At 44.1% G+C, this 20,193-nt stretch overlaps 1 protein-coding gene across 1 annotated transcript in view; it reads left to right on the top strand.

Annotated features, from left to right (window-relative positions):
- Positions 1-20,193, top strand: part of SYNE1 (spectrin repeat containing nuclear envelope protein 1) — a 497,459-nt gene that overhangs the window by 464,660 nt on the left and 12,606 nt on the right. Inside the window, exons 137-143 of the mRNA XM_058289685.2 lie at positions 2,094-2,427; positions 4,384-4,452; positions 6,325-6,467; positions 13,746-13,872; positions 14,411-14,622; positions 17,141-17,341; positions 19,210-19,338. Of these exons, the coding sequence (XP_058145668.1) occupies positions 2,094-2,427; positions 4,384-4,452; positions 6,325-6,467; positions 13,746-13,872; positions 14,411-14,622; positions 17,141-17,341; positions 19,210-19,338 (1,215 nt within the window). The remainder of the gene's footprint in view (positions 1-2,093; positions 2,428-4,383; positions 4,453-6,324; positions 6,468-13,745; positions 13,873-14,410; positions 14,623-17,140; positions 17,342-19,209; positions 19,339-20,193) is intronic.

The raw sequence follows: 20,193 nt of genomic DNA, 5'->3' as shown, positions 1-20,193 counted from the left end.
CTGGTATGTTGCAGGGATGGGGTTAGGTTACTGTTTTAGTTTTCTTCGCTGCTCCAGCAAATACCCTGCAGTGGGTCAGCTTAAATAATGGTAATTTTATTAGTGCATGGTTGAGGCTGGGGAGAAGTCCAGCTCACGGAGTCATGAAAGCAATACTTGCTTCCCAAAGACTGGCACTCTGGGCTGACTGCTGGTGCCGCCGGGTTTACGCTCCTCTGTCACATGGCAGTGCTCACGGAAGCTCTCTTTTTCCTCCAGGTTCCCTTTAATTTCAGCTTCTGGCTGTCCCCTCTATGGGTTCCTCTCTCTCTCTCTGCATTTCATTCCACTGTCCACAAAGGACTCCAGTAATAGGATTAAGACTCGTCTCGACGGAGGTGGGCCACACTTTAACTGAAGGAGCCTCGTCGAAAGGTCCTGTTTAGAGTGGGCTGCCACCCACAGGAACGGGCTAGGTTAGAAGCGTGTTCACCAGCTCCAAACCACCGCAGCTGTCGTTAATTCCTTTGCCTTGTTTAATCTTACATCAATTCTTGGAATTATATTTTAATAGTCTCACTTCACTAATAGTAACACTGAGGCATTTGTAGATTAAGCAGTGATGTTATATATTTGACAAAGTGAAATGTGGTATATCCACATGATGGAATATTATTCAACTGTTAAAAAAGAATGAAGGTCTACGCATGTGACAACTTGGATAAACCCTGAAGATATCATGTTGAGTGAAATAAGCCAGACACAAAAGGACAAATACTGTATGGTTTCACTTATATGAAATAAATAGAATATGCAAATTCATAGAGACAGAAAGTGGATCAGCGCTTACCAGGGATGGAAAGGGGGGGAGGGTAGTGGAGAGTTAGCCCTGACTAGGTACAGAGTCTTTTCAGTGTGGCGAAAAATTTTAGGGAATGGATGGTGGTGATGGTGGCACCACATCATGACTGGAATTAATGCCACTGAAGTGTACACTTAAAATGGTTAAGTGGCAAAAGTGGCATATTAGGCTATCACAATAAAAATAGATACATGGTATATCGGTAGGTAGGTAGATAGCGAGATAGGTAGATATTAAGTAGATAGATGATAGTTGATGATAGGTGATTAATAGATAATAAGTAGATAGATGATAGAAGATAGATAATAGTTGATGAGAAAAAAATAGTTGGTGAGAGATAGATGAGAGATGATAGGTGATAATAGATGATTATAGATAATAAATAGATGATGATGATAGATGATAGTTGATGATAGATGGTTGACAGATGATAAGTAGATAGATGATAGTTGATGATAGATGATTGACAGATGATAAGTAGACAGATGATAGTTGATGAGAGATAGATGAGTAATAGACAAATGATAGGTGGTAATAGATGACTGATGGATAATAAGTAGATAGATGATAGTTGGTGATAGATGATTGATAGATGATAAGTAGATAGATGATAGAAGATGATAGTTGATAAGAGATGATAGATGATAGGTGATAGTAGATGATTGATAGATAATAAGTAGATAGGTGATAGTTGATGATGATGATAGATGATAGTTGATGATAGATGATTGATAGATGATAAGTAGATAGATGATAGAAGATAGATGATAGATGAGGAGAGATAGATGAGTGATAGACATGATAGGTGATAATAGATGATTGATAGATAATAAGCAGATAGATGATAGTTGCTGATGATGATAGATGATAGTTGATGATAGATGATTGATAGATGATAAGTAGATAGATGATAGATGATAGTTGATGAGAGATGAGAGATTGATAATAGGTGATAGTAGATGATTGGTGATAGTAGATGATTGATAGATAATAAGTAGATGATAGTTGATGATAGATGATAGTTGATGAGAGATAGATGAAGGTAGATAGATAGACAGACAGACAGATAGCAAACTGATCAGAAGAAAATTCTCATTCATTGGTTGACAGAAAGTTTAAGGTTAGCCCCTCTGCCCTCCCCACACAGTCCACCGAGTTAGAACGTGTCCCAGGTAAGCTTGGGCCACAGGTCTCGCGAGCGGAGAGGGGGCCGCTGACCCCCGAGTAACGGCCCGGCCGGGTTCCTTCCCAGCTCGCCGATGACGAGCATGACCTCTCGGACCGCGAGCTGGAGCTGGACGACCCCGCGGCCCTCGCCGCCCTGCGCTGGCCCGAGCCCTCCGCCGACAGCGTGCTCTCCCCCCTGCCCTCCTCCAACCCCTCCCTCTCCCTGGCCCAGCCCCTCCTGAGCCAGCGGTCGGGACGGGACACGCCGGCCAGCGTGGACTCCATCCCGCTGGAGTGGGACCACGACTACGACCTCAGCCGTGACCTGGAGACGGCGGCGCCCGGAGCCCCGGCCTCGGAGGACGAGGAGGGCCAGGGGGACACAGGCTTCTACCTCGGCGGGGCCGTCGGCTTGTCAGGTATGGGGACACACCGCCCGCGTGCCCGCTTGGAAGGAAACAGCGTGAGCCCAAATCATCTTCCTTTTCCCGTCCGGGGCTATCACACACAAGGAGAAAATTGGGTATTCGCGTGATTATCAGATACATAATTTGGCACATCCCTTGATGTATCCCACTATGCGAGAAACACTTTCCTAAGTGCACAACCCCTTGTCTAGTCCAAGAGCTCACACGTGCAATGGCTGCGTACTTGGCGGGAGGAGAGGAAGGTTCTGGCGGTGGAACAGAAGTGCATCAGGACAGCTCACCCAGGGCTTTGAGGAAAGCTTCAGGGAAGAGACTCATGAGCTGAGACCTGAAGAAGGGGTAGGAGTAGGTATGTTGGGTGCAGATGAGTCTGAAGGAAGGAAGGAAGGACCAGCCCAGCTTTGTGAGTAGCTGCAGGGAGAAAGCACCAGGCGGACTGGGAGGCCTGGTGGGAGCAAAGCGGGGGCTGGACAGGTGCCCTGCAGAGCTGGTTCTCCATGGGAGGGAGCTGGCTTTATCCTGGGGGCAATGAGGGGAAGCTGCGGCATCCTCAGGAGGAAGCTGCTGCGAGCAGGTGTCCATCTGCAAAGCACCTGTCCTGGCGCTACGTGGAGGGGAACTTGTGGGAAGGAAGAGGCGAGTGGAAACATTTGAAGCATCGATGACAGTGACCTGAACTAACTGGGGAAGAGAGGGAGTCGAGGAGATGTGCACAGTCTCCAGGAGAAGGCTCCTCCAGCTCGGAGCCCCCGTGGGGTCGGAGGGAGGTGATTTTGTGGCTCGAGCATCTTGGGGGTCGATGCAGGTTATTCCCAGACGGAGGACACTGTGGGTGTGTGCATGGCAGGGGTCAGCGGGGTGGGAAGCGGGACACCCCGCACTGATTCCGAGATACTCGTGGAGAGTCTGAACGCGAGAGCCCACCAGGTAGGTGGGTGGCTCCCACGTTCAGGAGCCAGAAATTGCACATGGTGGTTGTCCCCGAGGGAAGGCAGGAAATCACGTGGGAGGAGTGTGGAAAAAGGAAACGAGAGGGCCAAGAGTCCACAGAAAGAAGGGATCGGTAGAAAAAGAGGAAGAAGAAAGGTCAATAAAAAGCGGACAGAACAAATAACTCGATCCCGATTTGTGGCACCTGTGAAAGCATCTGGCACTGGCTCTAAAAGGCCCGCGGTGGCCCTTTTCGCTTGTTTCTGGGGCTCACATCTGGATGCCGAAGTCTAGAAATCAAATGCTTTCTCTCGCTTCTATTTTGTCTCTACAGTATGGCCTAATAGTTAGGCAGGCGGCTTCTAGGCCAGCACTGCCCAGTGGCAGCCACTGCCCACACGTGGCTGGACCCTCGAATGCGACCACTGTGATTTGCCACGTGCTGTGGGTGCATTTCAAAGCCCTGGTACCGAAAGAAAGCAAAACAAAAGAATGGAAAACAGTAATCCTCTTTACATGGATGACATGTTGGAATGCTCATAATTTGGGTATATCCGTTCCATCAAATGCAGCGGTTCTTCCTTTTTCCATGTGCTTCCCGGAGCCTGGAGCCGGAGATCTCAGTGGCTCTCAGCGTTTTTCCCTGCGGCAGGGTTGCTCTAGAATCTGACCTGGTGGAAGCTGCAGTCCTTGCTGGCTGTGTGAACTTGGAGAAGTGGCTGGATTCTTGTGGACCTCAGGGCCTCATCTGTAAAACGGGGCTAGCGATGGGGGCAGCCTGGAGGGTTTCTGTAAGGAACCACCGCATGTTTCAAACCCGGCGCTGCGGGTAAACATTAGCGCTCACTGGTCTCCGCGGCTAGCAGCACTCCGTGGACACGCCGGCCCTCGTCCCTGGGCTCGGGAACTCTCTAGAACAATGAATCTCTTTCTCCCTAGCCACGTCACTTTCCTGCTACGGGGGGAATCGAGGTCTCCAGCCCTTAGCTGTCAACTGAGTCTGTGCTCTTTTCGCAGATGTAGTGATCCCCGACAGCCCCGAGGCCTTTGTAAAACTCACAGAAAATGCCATCCAAAGCAGCTCCGGTAGGCACGAGGGCCGCCAGCCCCCCCGCCTCCCCTGTGGCACACCTCCTCTGGCACACCTGCTGTCCCTGTCTCAGCTTTGTGGCACCAGCATGTTAAGGCAGCACCTTCCTCTCTTGCTGCTCTCCTAGGGAAGAGGACTTGGGGGGTCAGTAGCAGGCGTGGGGCCAGCGATCGAGGGACAGGAGCTGGCCCCTCTGTGTGTTCAGTGGCAATTAGTTTCGTTAACTACAGCAGGAAGTCAGAAGCACGGAGCACGGGCTCTCAGCTCATGTGCACTAGTGCTCCCCGTGGTCACGGGGTCATGACTGGGTGGGGTTGGGGACTCGGGGTACAGGGCCCCGGTCCCCATCCTTCCTGCTGACACGTGTGATCTCGAGCGCATCCCCTCTCCCTCTGGACCCCAAGTGAGGTATGAGACCAGACGTTCGGCAGTTATAATTGTCATTTTAATTTCCTAAGACAATTGGAAACGAGAAACATTTTCCACCCAATCTTGACCTGTAGGTTTTCCTTGAAGGAAAGAACTGTGCCTGAAACAAGCACTTTGACAGGGAGAAAATAGAGGAGGGAGTTTTGCTTCATGTCGCGCTGGACAGGCTGTAGTCCAGGGTCGGGAATTTGGGTAATTTGGGGGAGAGTGGAGAACAGCGTTTTTTGTTTTATTTTGGGGGTACCGGGCCAGGGATTGAACCCAGCACCTCGTATGTGGGAAGCCGGCACTCAACCACTGAGCTACACTGGCTCCATTTTTTTTCGTTCGTTTGGGTTTTTGGGTTTTAGGAGGTACTGGGGGTTGAACCCGGGACCTCGCTCATGGGAAGCAGGAGCTCAACCCCTTGAGCGCCGTCCACTCCCCGAGACTGGAGTTTGAACACGGTGATGTGGTCCCGTGTGACACTGCAGAGTTTTGGTATGCACTTAGGGTTTTGGAGCAAAGCAGAAGGGACAGGCAGCGAAGTGGCATTCCTGAGATGATAACTGCCTGATGGAGCCACAGGAAGGATTTCTCCTCCAGGCACATTTTTAAAGGGCTTTTTTCAGAATAAAAAGTAAATTTAATGAAGTTGCTCATATTTGGTCTGTTTTCATCCTGGGCCAGCTCCACTTGGATGGTCAGTGCTCTTGTTCAGTTCATAGGCTGTCATACATACATATATATATATATATATATATATATATATTTTTTTTTTTTTTTTTTTTTTTTTTTTTTTCGGCCCAGCAAAACTCTGCAACTCTGAAAGAGCAGGAGTTCCAGAACTTGTCTAGGTGGAGAGAAAAGAACAAAATCTTGGCGTTCTCCTGGTTTTGTTTCAGATTTCAGTAGCGGCAGTAACTGCCAGTTAGATAAAGCCCTGCCCATCTATCTGTCTGATCTGGGTGACCTCGGAGACATGCCTTAAGTGGCATGCAGCTCCCTGGACCGCTACTGAGGTGGCCGAAAGGAGAAGTGGAGGACGCAGCTTCCTCTGCCCGCCAAGTGGCTGCAGTAATCAGCTGTGGACATTACTTGCCTCCTGCTGCCTGGGGAGCAGTAGATCTCGTCCCAGATTCTAGAAAGAAAGACCTTACACAACCGAAAGGCGTTCAGATTACCAGGGACCAGAGCAGAAGAAGGAGCAGCCCTGGCAGGTGATTTAGCAGCAGGCTCTTGCAGGGTCCAGCAGTGGACAGCAGCCCATCGTTCCTTTGGCCATTTAAACATCTAACCCACTGGCACTTCAGAACTAAATTTGCTTCGTAATTAACCCCCCACATGCCATCTCTGTGCTGCCTTAACCGAAAATAATTTCTTGAACATTTCCTTGAAGGCCAAGCTTGAGATTAGGACAATGGTGTGGCCCATGCAAGTTCTTATCCTTGACCTTGCAGGGGACACCGGGGCCTTGGAGTCACAGATGCGACAACTGGACCGAGCCCTCCACGACAGCCGCTTTCGCATGCAGCAGACCGAGAAGATCATCCGCAGCAAAACTCCCACGGGCCCGGAGCTGGACTCCAGCTACAAAGGCTACGTGAGTACATGGACCAGCCCGAATAAAACGTACCTGGAAATCACAGCTCTGTGACAAGGAACGGTCTGTCCGTGCTAGGGGGTCTTGGGTGCTGTCTGGAAACCCAGTTGCCCTTGGACTCCGGGATGGCCACATGCAAAGCGCAGCCTTTTCATTAACTTCCTGTAATGGAACTGGTCTGTTGACTTGAAAGCCCAAAATGCATTGAGTCCCCAAAGTCACTGGGCATTTTTCCAAGTTCAGCGAGTAACTTTGGGACTGTGGTTGTGCTTGGAGAGGAAGATGTTAGCTAACGCGGTTTTTTTACTTCTCTTCTGGGTTTATTGGTTCACGTAATGACCTTAGGAATGTTTTTATCCTCTATTCTTAGTAGGCTCATTTTTACTCTGAGGACAATGATTCTCACTAGCAAGAGGGGTTGGGGATGGCGGGAAGAGCAAGGACTTGTGCACTCAACCAGTACTATCTATGCAGCTATTACAAAAAGAATTATAACTTTATTTGCCCTGCTCAAGTGACTGAGCAAATCACTTTTTCCCCTGAAAACTCCTGTATTCCAACACATACTCCAAGTAAGAGAATTTTTGAAGTAAATCTATTCGTTTCACCTCTGAAAACCTGCTCCCTAAAAGGAGAGAAAGTCTAATCCCGCACACTAATTTATGAAAGCTGGGATGGAAACCATTCAAGCTGGATATATTGATGCGAATATCCTCACAATTGCACAAGAGGAATCAATCAAGAGATTATTTCCTATCCAGTTTGGCCTCTTCCACGGACTTCTATTACAGAGAATCTTCTCTTTTTTAGATATGAAGCTACTTTATATTGACTCTGCTGACATGCCTGAGATTATTCTGAATCTCAGTCAAAAGAAATCAAAGTAACTTAATAATATTTGGATTTGTTAAAGGCTTTGAAAGATAACTTATGGTCAGAGTGCCTTGAAATGATTTGTTCTTTTAGTATTTAAATTCTGTGCATGATAGTAAAAATGGAGTCAGAAGCTTTTTATTTTTATGTTAGAATATTTTTTTCTTAGAGAAATTTTGGGTTTTCAGAAAAACCATGTATCAAATCCAGGGTTCCCACATACCACTCTATAATTAACTCCATGCAATTGTATGGTATATTTGCTACAATCAATGAAGACACGTTTTTATAATTGTACTACGGTTTGTGCTTTACCTCGGGGCCCAGTGTTTGTATTGGCCAGTTCCGTGGATTTTTTAAAAAATTTTATTCTAAGTAACATATTTACAACATAAAATTTCCCCTTTTAACTACAATCAAATATATAAGTCACTGTTGTTAATTACATTTACAATGTTGTGCTACCATCATCGCCATCCATTATCAAAACTTTTCCATTATCTCAAGTGGAGATTCTGCCTGTTAAGCCTTAACTCCCTATTTCCTACCCCCAGTCTTCCCTTAGTAACCTATAATTCTAGATTCTGACTCTCTGAGTTAGCTTATGCTAGTTATTTGCTATCAGTCAGATCGTACAATACTTGTTCTTTTGTGCCTGGCTTATGTCACTCAGCATAATGTCTTCAAGGTTCATCCGTGTTGTCATATGTATCAGGACTTCATTCTTTTTTACGGCTGAGTAATATTATTTCGTTGTGTGTATATACCACATTTTGTTTTTCCATTCATTGATTAATGGCCTCTTAGGTTGCTTCCATCTTTGGACAGTTGTGAATAATACTGCTATGAACATCAGCGTGCAAATATCTGTGCAATTCCCTCCTTTCAGTTCTTGTGGGTATATACCTAGAGGTGGAATTGTCAGCTCATATAGTAATTCTATTCTTAACTCTCTTTTGTTATTTTTTTATATTCTTAACTTTCTGAGGAACTGCCAAGCTGTCTTCCACAGCAGCTGCACCATTTTACATTCCCACCACCAATAAATAAGTATTCCTATGTCCCCACATCCTCTCCAATACTTGTCATTTTCCATTTTCATAGTAGGAGCTATTCTGGTGGATATGAAATGGCATCTCATTGTTTTTTGATGTGCATTTCCCTAAAGGTTAATGATGTTGAGAATCTTTCTTTTGGCCATGTACACCTTCTTGGAGAAATGCCTGTTCAAGTATTTTGCCAATTTCTTCATTGGGTTGTTTGTCTTTCATTGTTGAGTTGAAGGATTTCTTTGCATATTCTGGATATTAAACCTTTATTGAATATGTGGTTTCCAAGTATTTTCTCCCATTGTGTAGGTTGTCCTTTTTACTTGCGTGATAAAGTCCTTTGTTGTGCAAAATTTTTTTATTTTGATGAGATCCTGTTTATTTTTTCTTTTGTTGCATGTGCTTCGGGTATATAGTCTAAGAAACCATTGCCAAAGAAAAGTTCTGAAGATACTTCCCTAAATTGTGTGATAGAAGTTTTATAGTTCTGGCTTTTTGATCCATTTTGAGTTAATTTGTGTATATGGTGTGACATAGGGAACTGCCTTCAGTTATGTGCAAATGGAGTTTTCCCAGCATCATTTGTTGAGCAGAGTGTTCTTTCACTATTGAGCAGTTTTTGCCCCCTTGGTAAAAATCAGTTGGCCATAAATGTGAGCGTGTTGGTTTCTGAGTTCTCAGTTTGGTTCCATTGTTCTAAATGTTTGTCTGTATACCAGTACCATGCTGTTTTGATTACTGTGGCTTTGTAATACGTTTTAAAATCAGGAAATGTGAATCCTCCAACTTGGTACTTCTTTTATAAGATAACTTGAGCTATTTGGGGCCCTTACCTTTCCATATAATTTTTTTTTTTTTTAGGAGGTACTGGGGATTAAACCTGGGACCTCATTATGTGAAATATGCACTCAGCCACTGAGCTATACCCTTACCCTTCCATATAAATTTGATGATCAGCTTTTCCATTTCTGCAAAGAAGGCTTTTGGAATTTTGATTGGAATTGTATTGAATCTATAAATCACTTTGGGTAGAACTGACATCTTAACAATATTTGTCTTCTAATCCATGAATGTGGAATGTCTGTCCTTCAGTTTATTTAGGTATTCTTTTATTTCTTTTAGGAATTTTATGTAGTTTTCTGTGTACAAGTCCTTTACATCCTTGGATAAATTCATTCCTAGATATTCAATTCTTCTAGTTGCTGTTGTATATGGAACTTTTTTCTTGCTTTTTCCTTCCAATTGTTCATTACTAGTGTATAGAAACTCTACTGATTTTGGAGTGTTGATCTTGTACTCCACTATTTTGCTGAATTCATTTATTAACTCTAGGAGCTTTAGTCTTTCACCTTTGAGTATGATGTTAGCTATGGGTTTTTCATATATGCCTTTTATCATGTTGAGGGAATTTCCTTCTATTCCAAGTTTTCTAAGGGTTTCAGTCAAGAAGCAGTGCTGGATGTCAAATGATTTTTCTGTATCAATTGAGATTATCATGTGATTTTTTTTCCTTCATTCTGTTAATGTGATGCATTATATTAATTGATTTTCTTATATTGAGCCACACTTGCATACCTGGAATAAATCCTACTTGATTGTGATGTATTATTCTTTTAATGTGCTGTAGGATTCAGTTTAATAGTATTTTGTTGAGGATTTTTGCATCTACATTCATAAGAGATTTTGGTCTGTAATTTTCTTTTCATATGGTATCTTTATCTTACTTTGGAACTAGGGTGATGTTGGCCTCATAGAATGAATTGAGTCTTTCCTCCTCTTCAATTTTTTGGAAGAATTTGAACAGGATTGGTGTTAATTCTTCTTGAAATGTATGGTAACATTCCCCTTTGAAGCCATCTGATCCTAGGCTTTTCTTTTTGGGAGGTTTTTTGGTTATTGGTTCAATCTCTTTACTAGTTATTGGTTTGTTGCAATCTATTTCTTCTTAAGCCATGTAGGTAGTTTTTATATTTCCAGGAATTTGTTTGTATGTCTAGTTTTTGTATTTCTAGGAACATTTCATATAGGTTATCTAATTTGTCGGTGAACAGTTGTCCATAATATCTTCTTACAGTCCTTTTTATTTCAGGAATTCAGTAGTAATGTCCGCATTCACATTTCTCATTTTAGTCATTTATATCCTCATTCTCTTCCTCAATCTAACTAAAGATTTGTCAGTTTTATTGATCTTTTCAAAGAACCAACTTTTGGTTACATTGATTCTCTCTATTGTTTTATATTCTCATTTATCTCTGCTCTAATCTTTGTTCTTTATTTCCTTCTGTTGGCTATGGGTTTTAGTTTGCTTTTTTTCCTAGTTCTTCCAGTTTTGTGGTTACGTCTCTGCTTTGAAGTTGCTCTTGTTTTTTAGTGTAAGCAGCTCGGGTTATAAATCCCCCTCTCCCCATTGCCTCTGCTGCCTCCCGTAAATTTTAATGTTTTACTTCCATTTTCATGTGCCTCAAGATATTTCCTAATTTCCCTTGTGATTTCCTCTTTAACCCATTATTCGGATGTTAGGTGAAGGGTCTCTGGGTGATGAGGCACAAGTGCAGATATCCAGCCTGGAGGAGGAGTGGAGAGTGAGGGCAGCAGAGGGGCCCTGAGCTAACTACCGTAGGCTCCCCAGTGGAACTGGGGAGGATGAGGATGGATACAAGGGGGGCCTGGGCTCATGCCTTTATTTTGACCCAGAGAGGAGGGGTAGGATTTTTTGACAGATCCAGGGATTATCAGTTTCAAGCTACACAGCACAAAAAGCTAAAGCAGCAAGAGTCTTTTGGAGAAGCTGAGGGCAGCTTCTTATCATCCAAACCGTGTGAGAATACCTGCCCTGCTAGAAAATTGTGCAGAACGAAAGGATAGAAGTAGCAGGGGCCTTTTGGGAGAAGAGACAGAGGTTATTATTCCAAACCATATAGATAGAATCATAGCCTTGCTAGTTGCAGTTCTGCTCAGGGCAGGGCTAACTGGGGTGGTTGCTTAGAAGGGAAACTTATAAACTAGCCCAGGTAGCATGAACTGGCACCAAATAAGATCTCTCCTAATTTCCATAGATTTGTGAATTTTCCATTTTTACCTTTATTGTTAAATTTTATCCCATTTGGAGTTCTCTGGTCTTCTCGGATGTGTGTATTCACGTCTTTTGCTAGATTTAGGAAGTTCTCTGTCATTAGTTCTTTGAATATTTCATCTGCTCTTTTCTCACTTTATTCTGGGACTCCCATAATGTGTATATTGGCATGTTTGATGATGTCCCAGAGGTCTTGTAGGCTATTTTCACTTTTTATAATTCTTTTTGCTTTCTGCTCCTCAGCCTGCCTCATTTCAATTGTCTTATCTTTGAGTTATTTGGTTCTTTCTTCTGCCAGCTCCGATCTGCTGTTGAAACCCTCCTGGGAATTTTGCGTTTCCATTATGCAAGGCAAATCACTTCCTGTTTCTTGGTCTTGTAATCTCGTTGCACACTGTACTTTTTGATACTTCAAAATGTTAACTCTGGGATTTGTTCCCCGAAGTGTCTGTTGAGTTCGTAACCACCTGGTAAGATGACAGAGATTTTCGTGAGTATCAGGAGCTATCCAAACCAAGCAAACCTAAGCATTAAAAAAAAAGCCTTCTACCTCTACCGCCTTTGCAAATTGGCTTTGTGCTGACTGGTGCTCTCCACCCAAGTTCAGCCCTCCCATCAGGGAGGTCGGCCCGAGGCAGGTGCACCGTGCAGGATGCCCTCTCTTTTCCAAGTGCCTGTCTTGACCTGGGTTTGTGCTTGCTAGTGGCCTTAGGGGTCCCCCTGTTACAGGGCTTTGCAGGCCCTCTCTGCTTCCTGGGAAATAGATCTTCTTCTGGGTGTTCCCCTGCAGGTAAGCCTTTGCCCCAGGCCATCCGCCTCAGCTGTTCCTTACACTGCTTTCATTGTTTCGGGGGGCATTGGCCACCAGCCCAAGGAGTGCTGGCCAGCTCCAAACTGACCAGGGCAGGGGCTCGAGGGAGGGGCCAGGAGGGCTGCAGGAGCTTCCTCCATCGCAACTCAAGGCCGCATTGTCTTGGCTTGGCCCCTGCCCAGCCAGTGCAGCCCTTCAGCTGTCCTCTGCAGCTCCGAGGATGCACACCGTGTCTGGGTTCCCCCCGCCATCTTTGTCCGAGGCGGGTGGGAACAAGGAACACCCTCAGAGCTGGACTCCCAGCCATCCCAAGGAGCTAATCAAAAGCAGTGGCCGCCTATTGGCCTGCATCACCCTCCTGGGGAACTGGGTTTTTACATCCTTTTCTGGCATCGGCAAGCTACACCAGGGCCCAGGTCCCTCTGCTGTGACACTGGGGCATGCATGATGGTAATGACCACGGGGAGAGAGCAGGTCACTGGTATTCACCGCCATTGACCAGCCTCTTCCTCCCACTCTCCCAGGAAGCTGTACTGTGTTCTAATGGACTCCAGAACTTCAAGATCGCTAACTCAGCCAGGCCCTGCCTGTTGTTCTCGGGTAGAGACTGAAGCCTGGAGCTTCCCTCTCAGCCGGTTTCCCGGCTATTAATGGTTATTAACCTTGGCTGAAATTTTCTCCGAAAACAGCTGGCTTTAACATGGACTTAAGTTTTCGAATATCTTAATTACTTAATGCAAAAATAATGTTCCCGTGAGATTTGTGGTAATGGTATGTTCCCCAGATTTCAGTTTACCAAATAGAGAGAAGAAGCAACTTGCCAAATTTTCCATAGTGTACTGCCGGCAGAGGGCTCAGAGTTTTAAACCCCAGATGGTTTTAGTCTGTTTTGGGTCACAAATTTAAAAGAAATTTTGAGGCCTTCTCCTGGAAAGTCACATGGCAAAGTATATCTTAAGGCTTTGCTTAACGTATATGTGAATGTGTCACCGATTTAGAACTCATGTTTTGTGTGTGTGTGTTTTAATTGTTTTATTAGAGCAGTTGTAAGTTTGTGGAAAAACTCTGCAGAAAGTACAGAGTTCCCATATACGCCCCATATATACCGTTTTCGCTATTAACATTTTGCATTTGTTACAATGGATGAAACAAATTATTACAATTATATTGACAGTAGTCTGTATTTACATGTGGGTTTGCTCTGTGTTGTAGAGTTCTATGTTTTAAATTTTTTTTTATTCTGGTACATACATAAAAACCTAAAATTTCCCATTTTAACCACTTTCAAATATACAATTCAGTAATGGTAAGTACTAGAAAACATGCCATTGAACACAACATGGTGGCATAGTCTTCACAGAGACACAAAACATACTCTCCGTTCTGGACAAATGACAGATATTTTTCCCAGAATCCTTTGCTCTTGGCAGAATTTCAGTGACGGGGAGGGCCTTTGTCTTGTTTCTAAACAGATGAAACTGCTGGGCGAATGCAGTGACAGTATAGACTCGGTGAAGAGGCTGGAGCACAAGCTGAAGGAAGAGGAAGAGAATTTCCCTGGATTTGTTAACCTGAACAGTCCCGAAACACAAACAGCTGGTGAGTGCTTAGTGCTCCATCCACAAAAAAAACAGAGGGTCCGAGAGCATGTTGTCACGCCCCTACTTCCATCCACCCGTTACTCTTATTCTATACGCTTCTGCTTAAGAACTTCTCTCCACGTTCCCATGATCTCCTATAATGAGAGAGGGCAGTGAAAAGTGCCACGGTGCTTTCTTCTATGTCCCATTTACTTAAATGACTGCCTCTATTGTGTCTTCATATATTTTATGTCCTTTCCAAGTCCAGTGGACCCAAGAATCGAATGCTATCTTCATGCACATTTCAGTTTATTCCTCTGTGAGGCTCTCTGAAGTGCTACCTCGTATGTAGCTAATGGTTAAAACCCCAGTATCATTGAAAATACAGACAGGATAAAAATGCAGATAGCTATTAATACTCATTGTACTCTTATTAACAGACGGCCAAAACAGAAAAGCACGGCCGGATGGCTTTTCTTTCCGGTGCTAGTCAAACCACCCCCGCCATGTGTCTTTCAACCCTTTTCTGAACCTCGCGTCTGTGCGTGTTCCCCCAGGTGTGATCGATCGGTGGGAGCTCCTGCAAGCCCAAGCGCTGGGCAAGGAGCTGAGGATGAAGCAGAACCTCCAGAAGTGGCAGCAGTTCAACTCTGACCTCAACAACCTCTGGGCCTGGCTCGGGGAGATGGAGGAGGAGCTGGAACGGCTACAGCGGCTGGAGCTCAGCACCGACATCCAGACCATCGAGAGCCAAATCCAAAAGCTCAAGGTAGCTGTCCTCTGCCTTTCCACAGCAGCCGAAGGGCTGGCTGCCCCTGCTGATGCCCACTCAGCTGGAACTACTCCGACCAGATCTCTTGCTGTCACAAGGCAGCAGAAATGAAAAGAACGTATTCCTCTCCCCGAGACATCCCAAATCAGAGTTTTCAAGAAAGACTTGTTTTTAAAGATTTATTTTATTTATTCCTCCCACCTCCACCCCTCATTGTCTGCTCTCTGTACCCATTCACTGTGTGTTCTTCTGTGTCTGCTTGTCTTCTCATTAGGCGGCTCTGGGAACCGATCCTGGCACCTTCCAGAGTGGAAGGGAGGCACTCAATCTCTTGTGCCATCTCAGTTACCTGGTCTGCTGCGTCTCTTACTGTCTCTCCTCTGTGTCTCCTTTTGTTGCAACATCTTGTTCTGCCGGCTCTTCTGCATGGGCCAGCACTCCGTTTGGGCCAGCTTGCTGCTCGGGCTTGCTCACCTTTTCATCAGGAGGCCTCAGGACCTCCCATATGGTAGGCAGGAGCCCAATCACTTGAGCCACATCCATTTCCCAAGAAAGGTTTTTGAAGGCCAGAAAAGTGGACCACATTCTGGAACTATCCACCCATGGAAATAAGCACATATAAATTGACACATTGATTTTTAGTAAATGACCAATTAAAGTTTCATGTGTAACATCCAGGTACCTCTGGAACCTACTGAACTCTTTATAAAAGAAGTAAAGAGATGATCAGGGTCCTGGAAGCATGTTACCTAGACCTGGAGAGTCGTCCTCTCCCAGATCATATTCCCTAAGTGTGGGGGACAGGCCTGGCGAAATCCTGCGACCTTCTGGAATCAGCAGCACTTCCTAAATTGATTATGGAGTGGCAGAAGCAATTTTTACCATAATGAGTAATAGCACATCATGCAGAGCTCTGAAGTAATCGTGGAAACAGAACTGACATTTGCGTTTGATTTTGGCCTGAGCAGGTATTGTGCCCAAAATGACTGCCATTAATTAAGTCCACCTTTTAAGGATCTTAAAAGTCCTCCTTTGCCCCAGTAGTGTGCATTATTTTAGGGAGGTTTTGAAAGCATGCTGTGAATTGAGAGCTCAGTTTCTCTTTAATCGCTCTTTGGGTCCTGATTTTTGTTTGGAGAACATCAAGATCTGGAATGCCAGCAGACTGATAAGAAGCCCATCTCCTCCTTGTACCTTTTCAATCCTTCCTATTTATATGTTCTGTGGATATACTTAATGGGAAAACCCAGTATCTTTCCAGGATGTCCCTTGATCTTAGGCCATCTCTGTGGTTGGAGCTATATGACATCATGATAAGAACGTATTGAAAAGTGGAAAATTAAGATGAGTTGGAAGCATAACAGGAAGGGCCCATATGGTGGTGTATAAACAGGTTCCAGATACTTAATTAAAAGATAAGCACGTGCTCAAGTTCTCAGAATACCGTTCTGGATTTTTCTGGAAATGCACAAAGGCAAGTATCAGCCACCTGGTTTTAGTGATGTCAAAATCAACTGGTCAGTTGGTGAAATTTATCCAGTTCCTTTTCTTTGCCATTAGAATTGCCCCTTGAGGCAGGTGGTATTATCAGAATGTGACCCCCTCACATCCCATGCCTACAGATTCATCAAGGCCAGGGCCCTGGGTTCTGCTTTCTTAGCAAGCTCACCACTTCCTTCTTCTGCCCTCCAGCTTGAGTACTGCTGCTCTAGGGAAATGGGATCAAACTGGGGGAAAAGGCAGATATCTTGTGTTCAAACTCTAGGAGCCAGGCTTCTATCTTTTGGGTTGAATTTGAACCTCCAGGTAGGTTGATGCAGAGTCTTTGTTGCCTTCTGCAAGGCTTCTCTTCATTTTATTCATTTATCCTTTCTTCCTACTGTTTTTTTAAAAATTCCCATTCTTCAAACCTGTAGCAATCATTCTGAAATATGTAATGAGTGTTCTTTGTTCATATGCATTCTTGAAAATCTTGTGGATTTGGGTATGTGTGCTTACATTTTTAATTACATGAATCCCATTGTGCTACACTTATCATTCTCGCTGCCTTTTTTTTTAAGATTTATTTTATTTATTTCTCCCTCCATTGTTTGTGCTTGCTGTCTGCTGTCTTGTGTCTATCTGTTGTGTGCTCGTCTTCTTTTTAGAAGGTACTGAGAACCAAACCCAGGACCTCCCACGTGGTAGGTGGGTGCCCAACTCCTTAAACTACATCCGCTTCCCTCTGCCTTTTTAACTTCAGACTTTAAATATATTTTTTCACTTTATGCCATATTTTCTTAGGCCCCACCCTCACTGTCAAGTGCACATCTAATCCATTCTAATCCATCTCTCTTAACCACAGCACCTTCTCAGTGGGGACCGCCAACCATATTTTACCTACCTACCTACCCTAAGGCCAGTTCCAATTAATGGACCTCTAAATGGGAAGCAGCATTTTCAAAGGTCTTAAGCAACTTTTGAAATGTCTCTGTGATCATGCTCCTTGTTCCCTTGTTCCCTTTTCTCTTTTCAGGAGCTCCAGAGAGCCGTGGACCACCGCAAAGCCATCATCCTCTCCATCAATCTGTGCAGCTCTGAGTTCACCCGGGCCGGCAGTGAGGAGAGCCAGGGCCTGCAGGACCGCCTGTCACAGCTGAACGGGCGCTGGGACCACGTGTGCGCACTGCTGGAGGAGTGGCGGGGCCTGCTTCAGGACGCGCTCATGCAGTGCCAGGTGTGGGGGGCTCTGGGGAAACATGGTCCGCTTGGCCGGCTCCATGATGTGATTTAACACCGTAAGTCGGGGGATGCAATTGCTTCCCAGCATCAGTATCTTAGTGAGAAAACCTGCTCTCCTAACCTCTCCTTTCACTGCAGCTTTTGTGCCTGTGACCAGGGCTTCAAGTTTGAAGACATTATCCTCTGTTCTGCTAAAAAGATACTGTCCCTACAAGTTTACCCTAATCCACCATGCCTTCTTTGATCTACTCATTTATTTCATTCATTTGATAAAGAAATAGAGTCAATTCTCATTATTTTCAGTAATTCTACCTGTAACGCCTACATGGACACTGAATTAACAAATACTGAACCATTACTCTTCAGAAAAATGCAGTTAGGGTCCTGTGAGCCTCTGATCACAGCATTTTTGTCAACCAGTCAATACACAGCCTTGTTTTATGAGTGTTTCTGTTTCAAGACACCTTATATATATTGTTGATTCATTGAAATCCAACCCAATAGCAGTAGAACTATACCTCATGCCTGGACAAAGCTTATCTAACATACCAAGGCACATCACAGCCTCCTTACACTTGGGAACACTGGACAGCACTTCAGGACTATGCATGTGGGCCACTTAAGCAGTGATACCACCAAGAAGCACAAAAATGGAAAAATGCAGCACTAAATATACTGCGTGAAGGATACTTGTTTACAGCATGAACACTGAAATGCGAAGGCAGTGTTCGAGCTCCATTGGTTACATGCATGTCCGGCAACTCAGACTTTTCACCACTCTGCACACATCTGTAAATGACCTTGAATGCAACATCAGTATTGTTTTGGGGGTTACAAATAAATTTAGCAAGTAGGTAAATTCACAAATAGAGAAGCCATGAATAATGAGGATCAACTGTATTTTGTGAGCAGACATTTCATGAACATCTAACTGATGCGTGTTTCATACCACAGTTATTTGCTGAGCATCCACTGTACATCAGATACCATGTGAAACAGACAGCATACAGCATGGGGAAGACAAACAACAAAATGCAAATAAATCATTAACCCAGATGCTTATAGGTTTTGGTAAGAGGAGCTGAGAAAAGGCACTTTGAGAGGGTGTTCAGGGAACTTCTGTGTGTCTCTGAGCAGGCATGGGGAGAAGGTACAGCAAATGGAAAGCCCCAGATGCAGGAAAGAGCTTATTCACGTCAAGGACAGAAAAGGGAAGGTGGTGTCACTGGAGCACAGCGGCAAGGCAAGATTGGAGCCAATCACACAGGGTCTTGTAGGTCATGGCCAGGAGTTTAGATTACCCACTGAGCATGAAGGGAGGCCCTCGAAGGATTTGAGGACTGCTTTCCAGGTTTATCGGGGCCCTGGAAAGCACCTATGTTGGCTATCAGTCCATCCTTGCATGCTGTTCTAACCCAGCCCCTCACTGAGTCACTCTTCTGTGACTCCATGGTAAATGAATGGGCCAATGAATGAATGAAGGGGTGGGAGTTGGACGTAGGTCTTAAAAGATGGGAAGATGTAATTACATAGAGAAGAGAGGAGAGAAAATCTACTTCCTCCTGTACTTCTTTCAGAAATGAAGTATTTTGATGCTTATTTTTGTATGTCTAGATTATCCCCAAATAATAAATGAGATGCTTTTATAGTAACAAGAACTTAGGTGGCAGTGCTTTCCTTGGGCATGAGTGGTATATAAGATCTTGAGTACCAGTGTTATCTTTATCAGTCATAGCAATTATAGAGCATGGGAATTTAATTCGAAACTTTGGGAGAAAAAAAAATATCTATTATCTCCGGTTATCTTACACTCTCATATGTTTTTCTGGGTTTTTTTGTTTTTTGTTTTGTTTGTTTTTGTAGGATTTCCATGAAATGAGCCATGGCTTGCTTCTTATGTTGGAGAACATTGACAGAAGGAAAAACGAAATTGTTCCAATTGATTCTCACCTGGATGCCGAGATACTTCAGGATCATCATAAACAGCTTACGGTAGGATGTGCCAATTCTGGAAACCTCTAGTTCTTTTTAACAGGGCTCCATGTTATTTATAGAAAATGAATATAGGTGGTATTTCTTTTTATATCTTTTGTGTCTGTAACCTGCTTTCTTCACTCCTTATGATTTTCGATCTTTGTGAAAAATGTGTACATAGAAGATGACATCTGCTAGCTTTAGAATCTGCTTCTAAGGATTGGTTAGTTGTGAAAACCTTAAATGTTTTTAATCTTGATTAGCTTGTGTTCCTAAGGCAGCGATTTGGTGAATTGCACTTTTTTTAGGAGATACCAGGGATTGAACCCATGACTTCATACGTGGGAAGCAGGTGTACAACCCCTGAGCTACATCTGCTCCCCAGTGAGAGTTGGTTTTTTCAATTTGTTTGTTTTGTTCTTTTTTTGGAGGTACTGGGAATTGAACCCAGGACCTCGTACATGGAAAGCAGGTGCTCATCCACTGAGCTACGCCTGCTCCCTGCACATATTTTTAATGTAAACTTCATATGCCACATCCATGTCCCAAAAGCGTATTTGGTGGTTTCTAACAAAAGAACACAAAAAAGTACTAAAATAGAAGAGATCACTAAGACTTCTTAAGAGAAATTAAATATACCAGCTTAAACGTCAGGCTTAGCACCAACGTTTCTGAAAGCTAAGACAAAAAGGGACACATGATAAGTTAGATTGTTTTCATTATCTGAAGAAAGAAGTTATACCAGTTCTCAAGAATTTTTTCCTAGTACTAAATTCAAAAGGAAACTTACTCTTTGGCTTCTTATGCAAGGAACTTTGAACAATATAATGTACAGTGTAAATAAGTGATTTTTTAAAAATAAGGAAACATATT

Source organism: Dasypus novemcinctus, chromosome 28 (assembly GCF_030445035.2).
Source record: "Dasypus novemcinctus isolate mDasNov1 chromosome 28, mDasNov1.1.hap2, whole genome shotgun sequence".
NCBI lineage: Eukaryota > Metazoa > Chordata > Mammalia > Cingulata > Dasypodidae > Dasypus > Dasypus novemcinctus.
The sequence above is the reverse complement of the archived record's forward strand: the minus strand, read 5'-3'. Positions and strand labels throughout refer to the sequence as shown.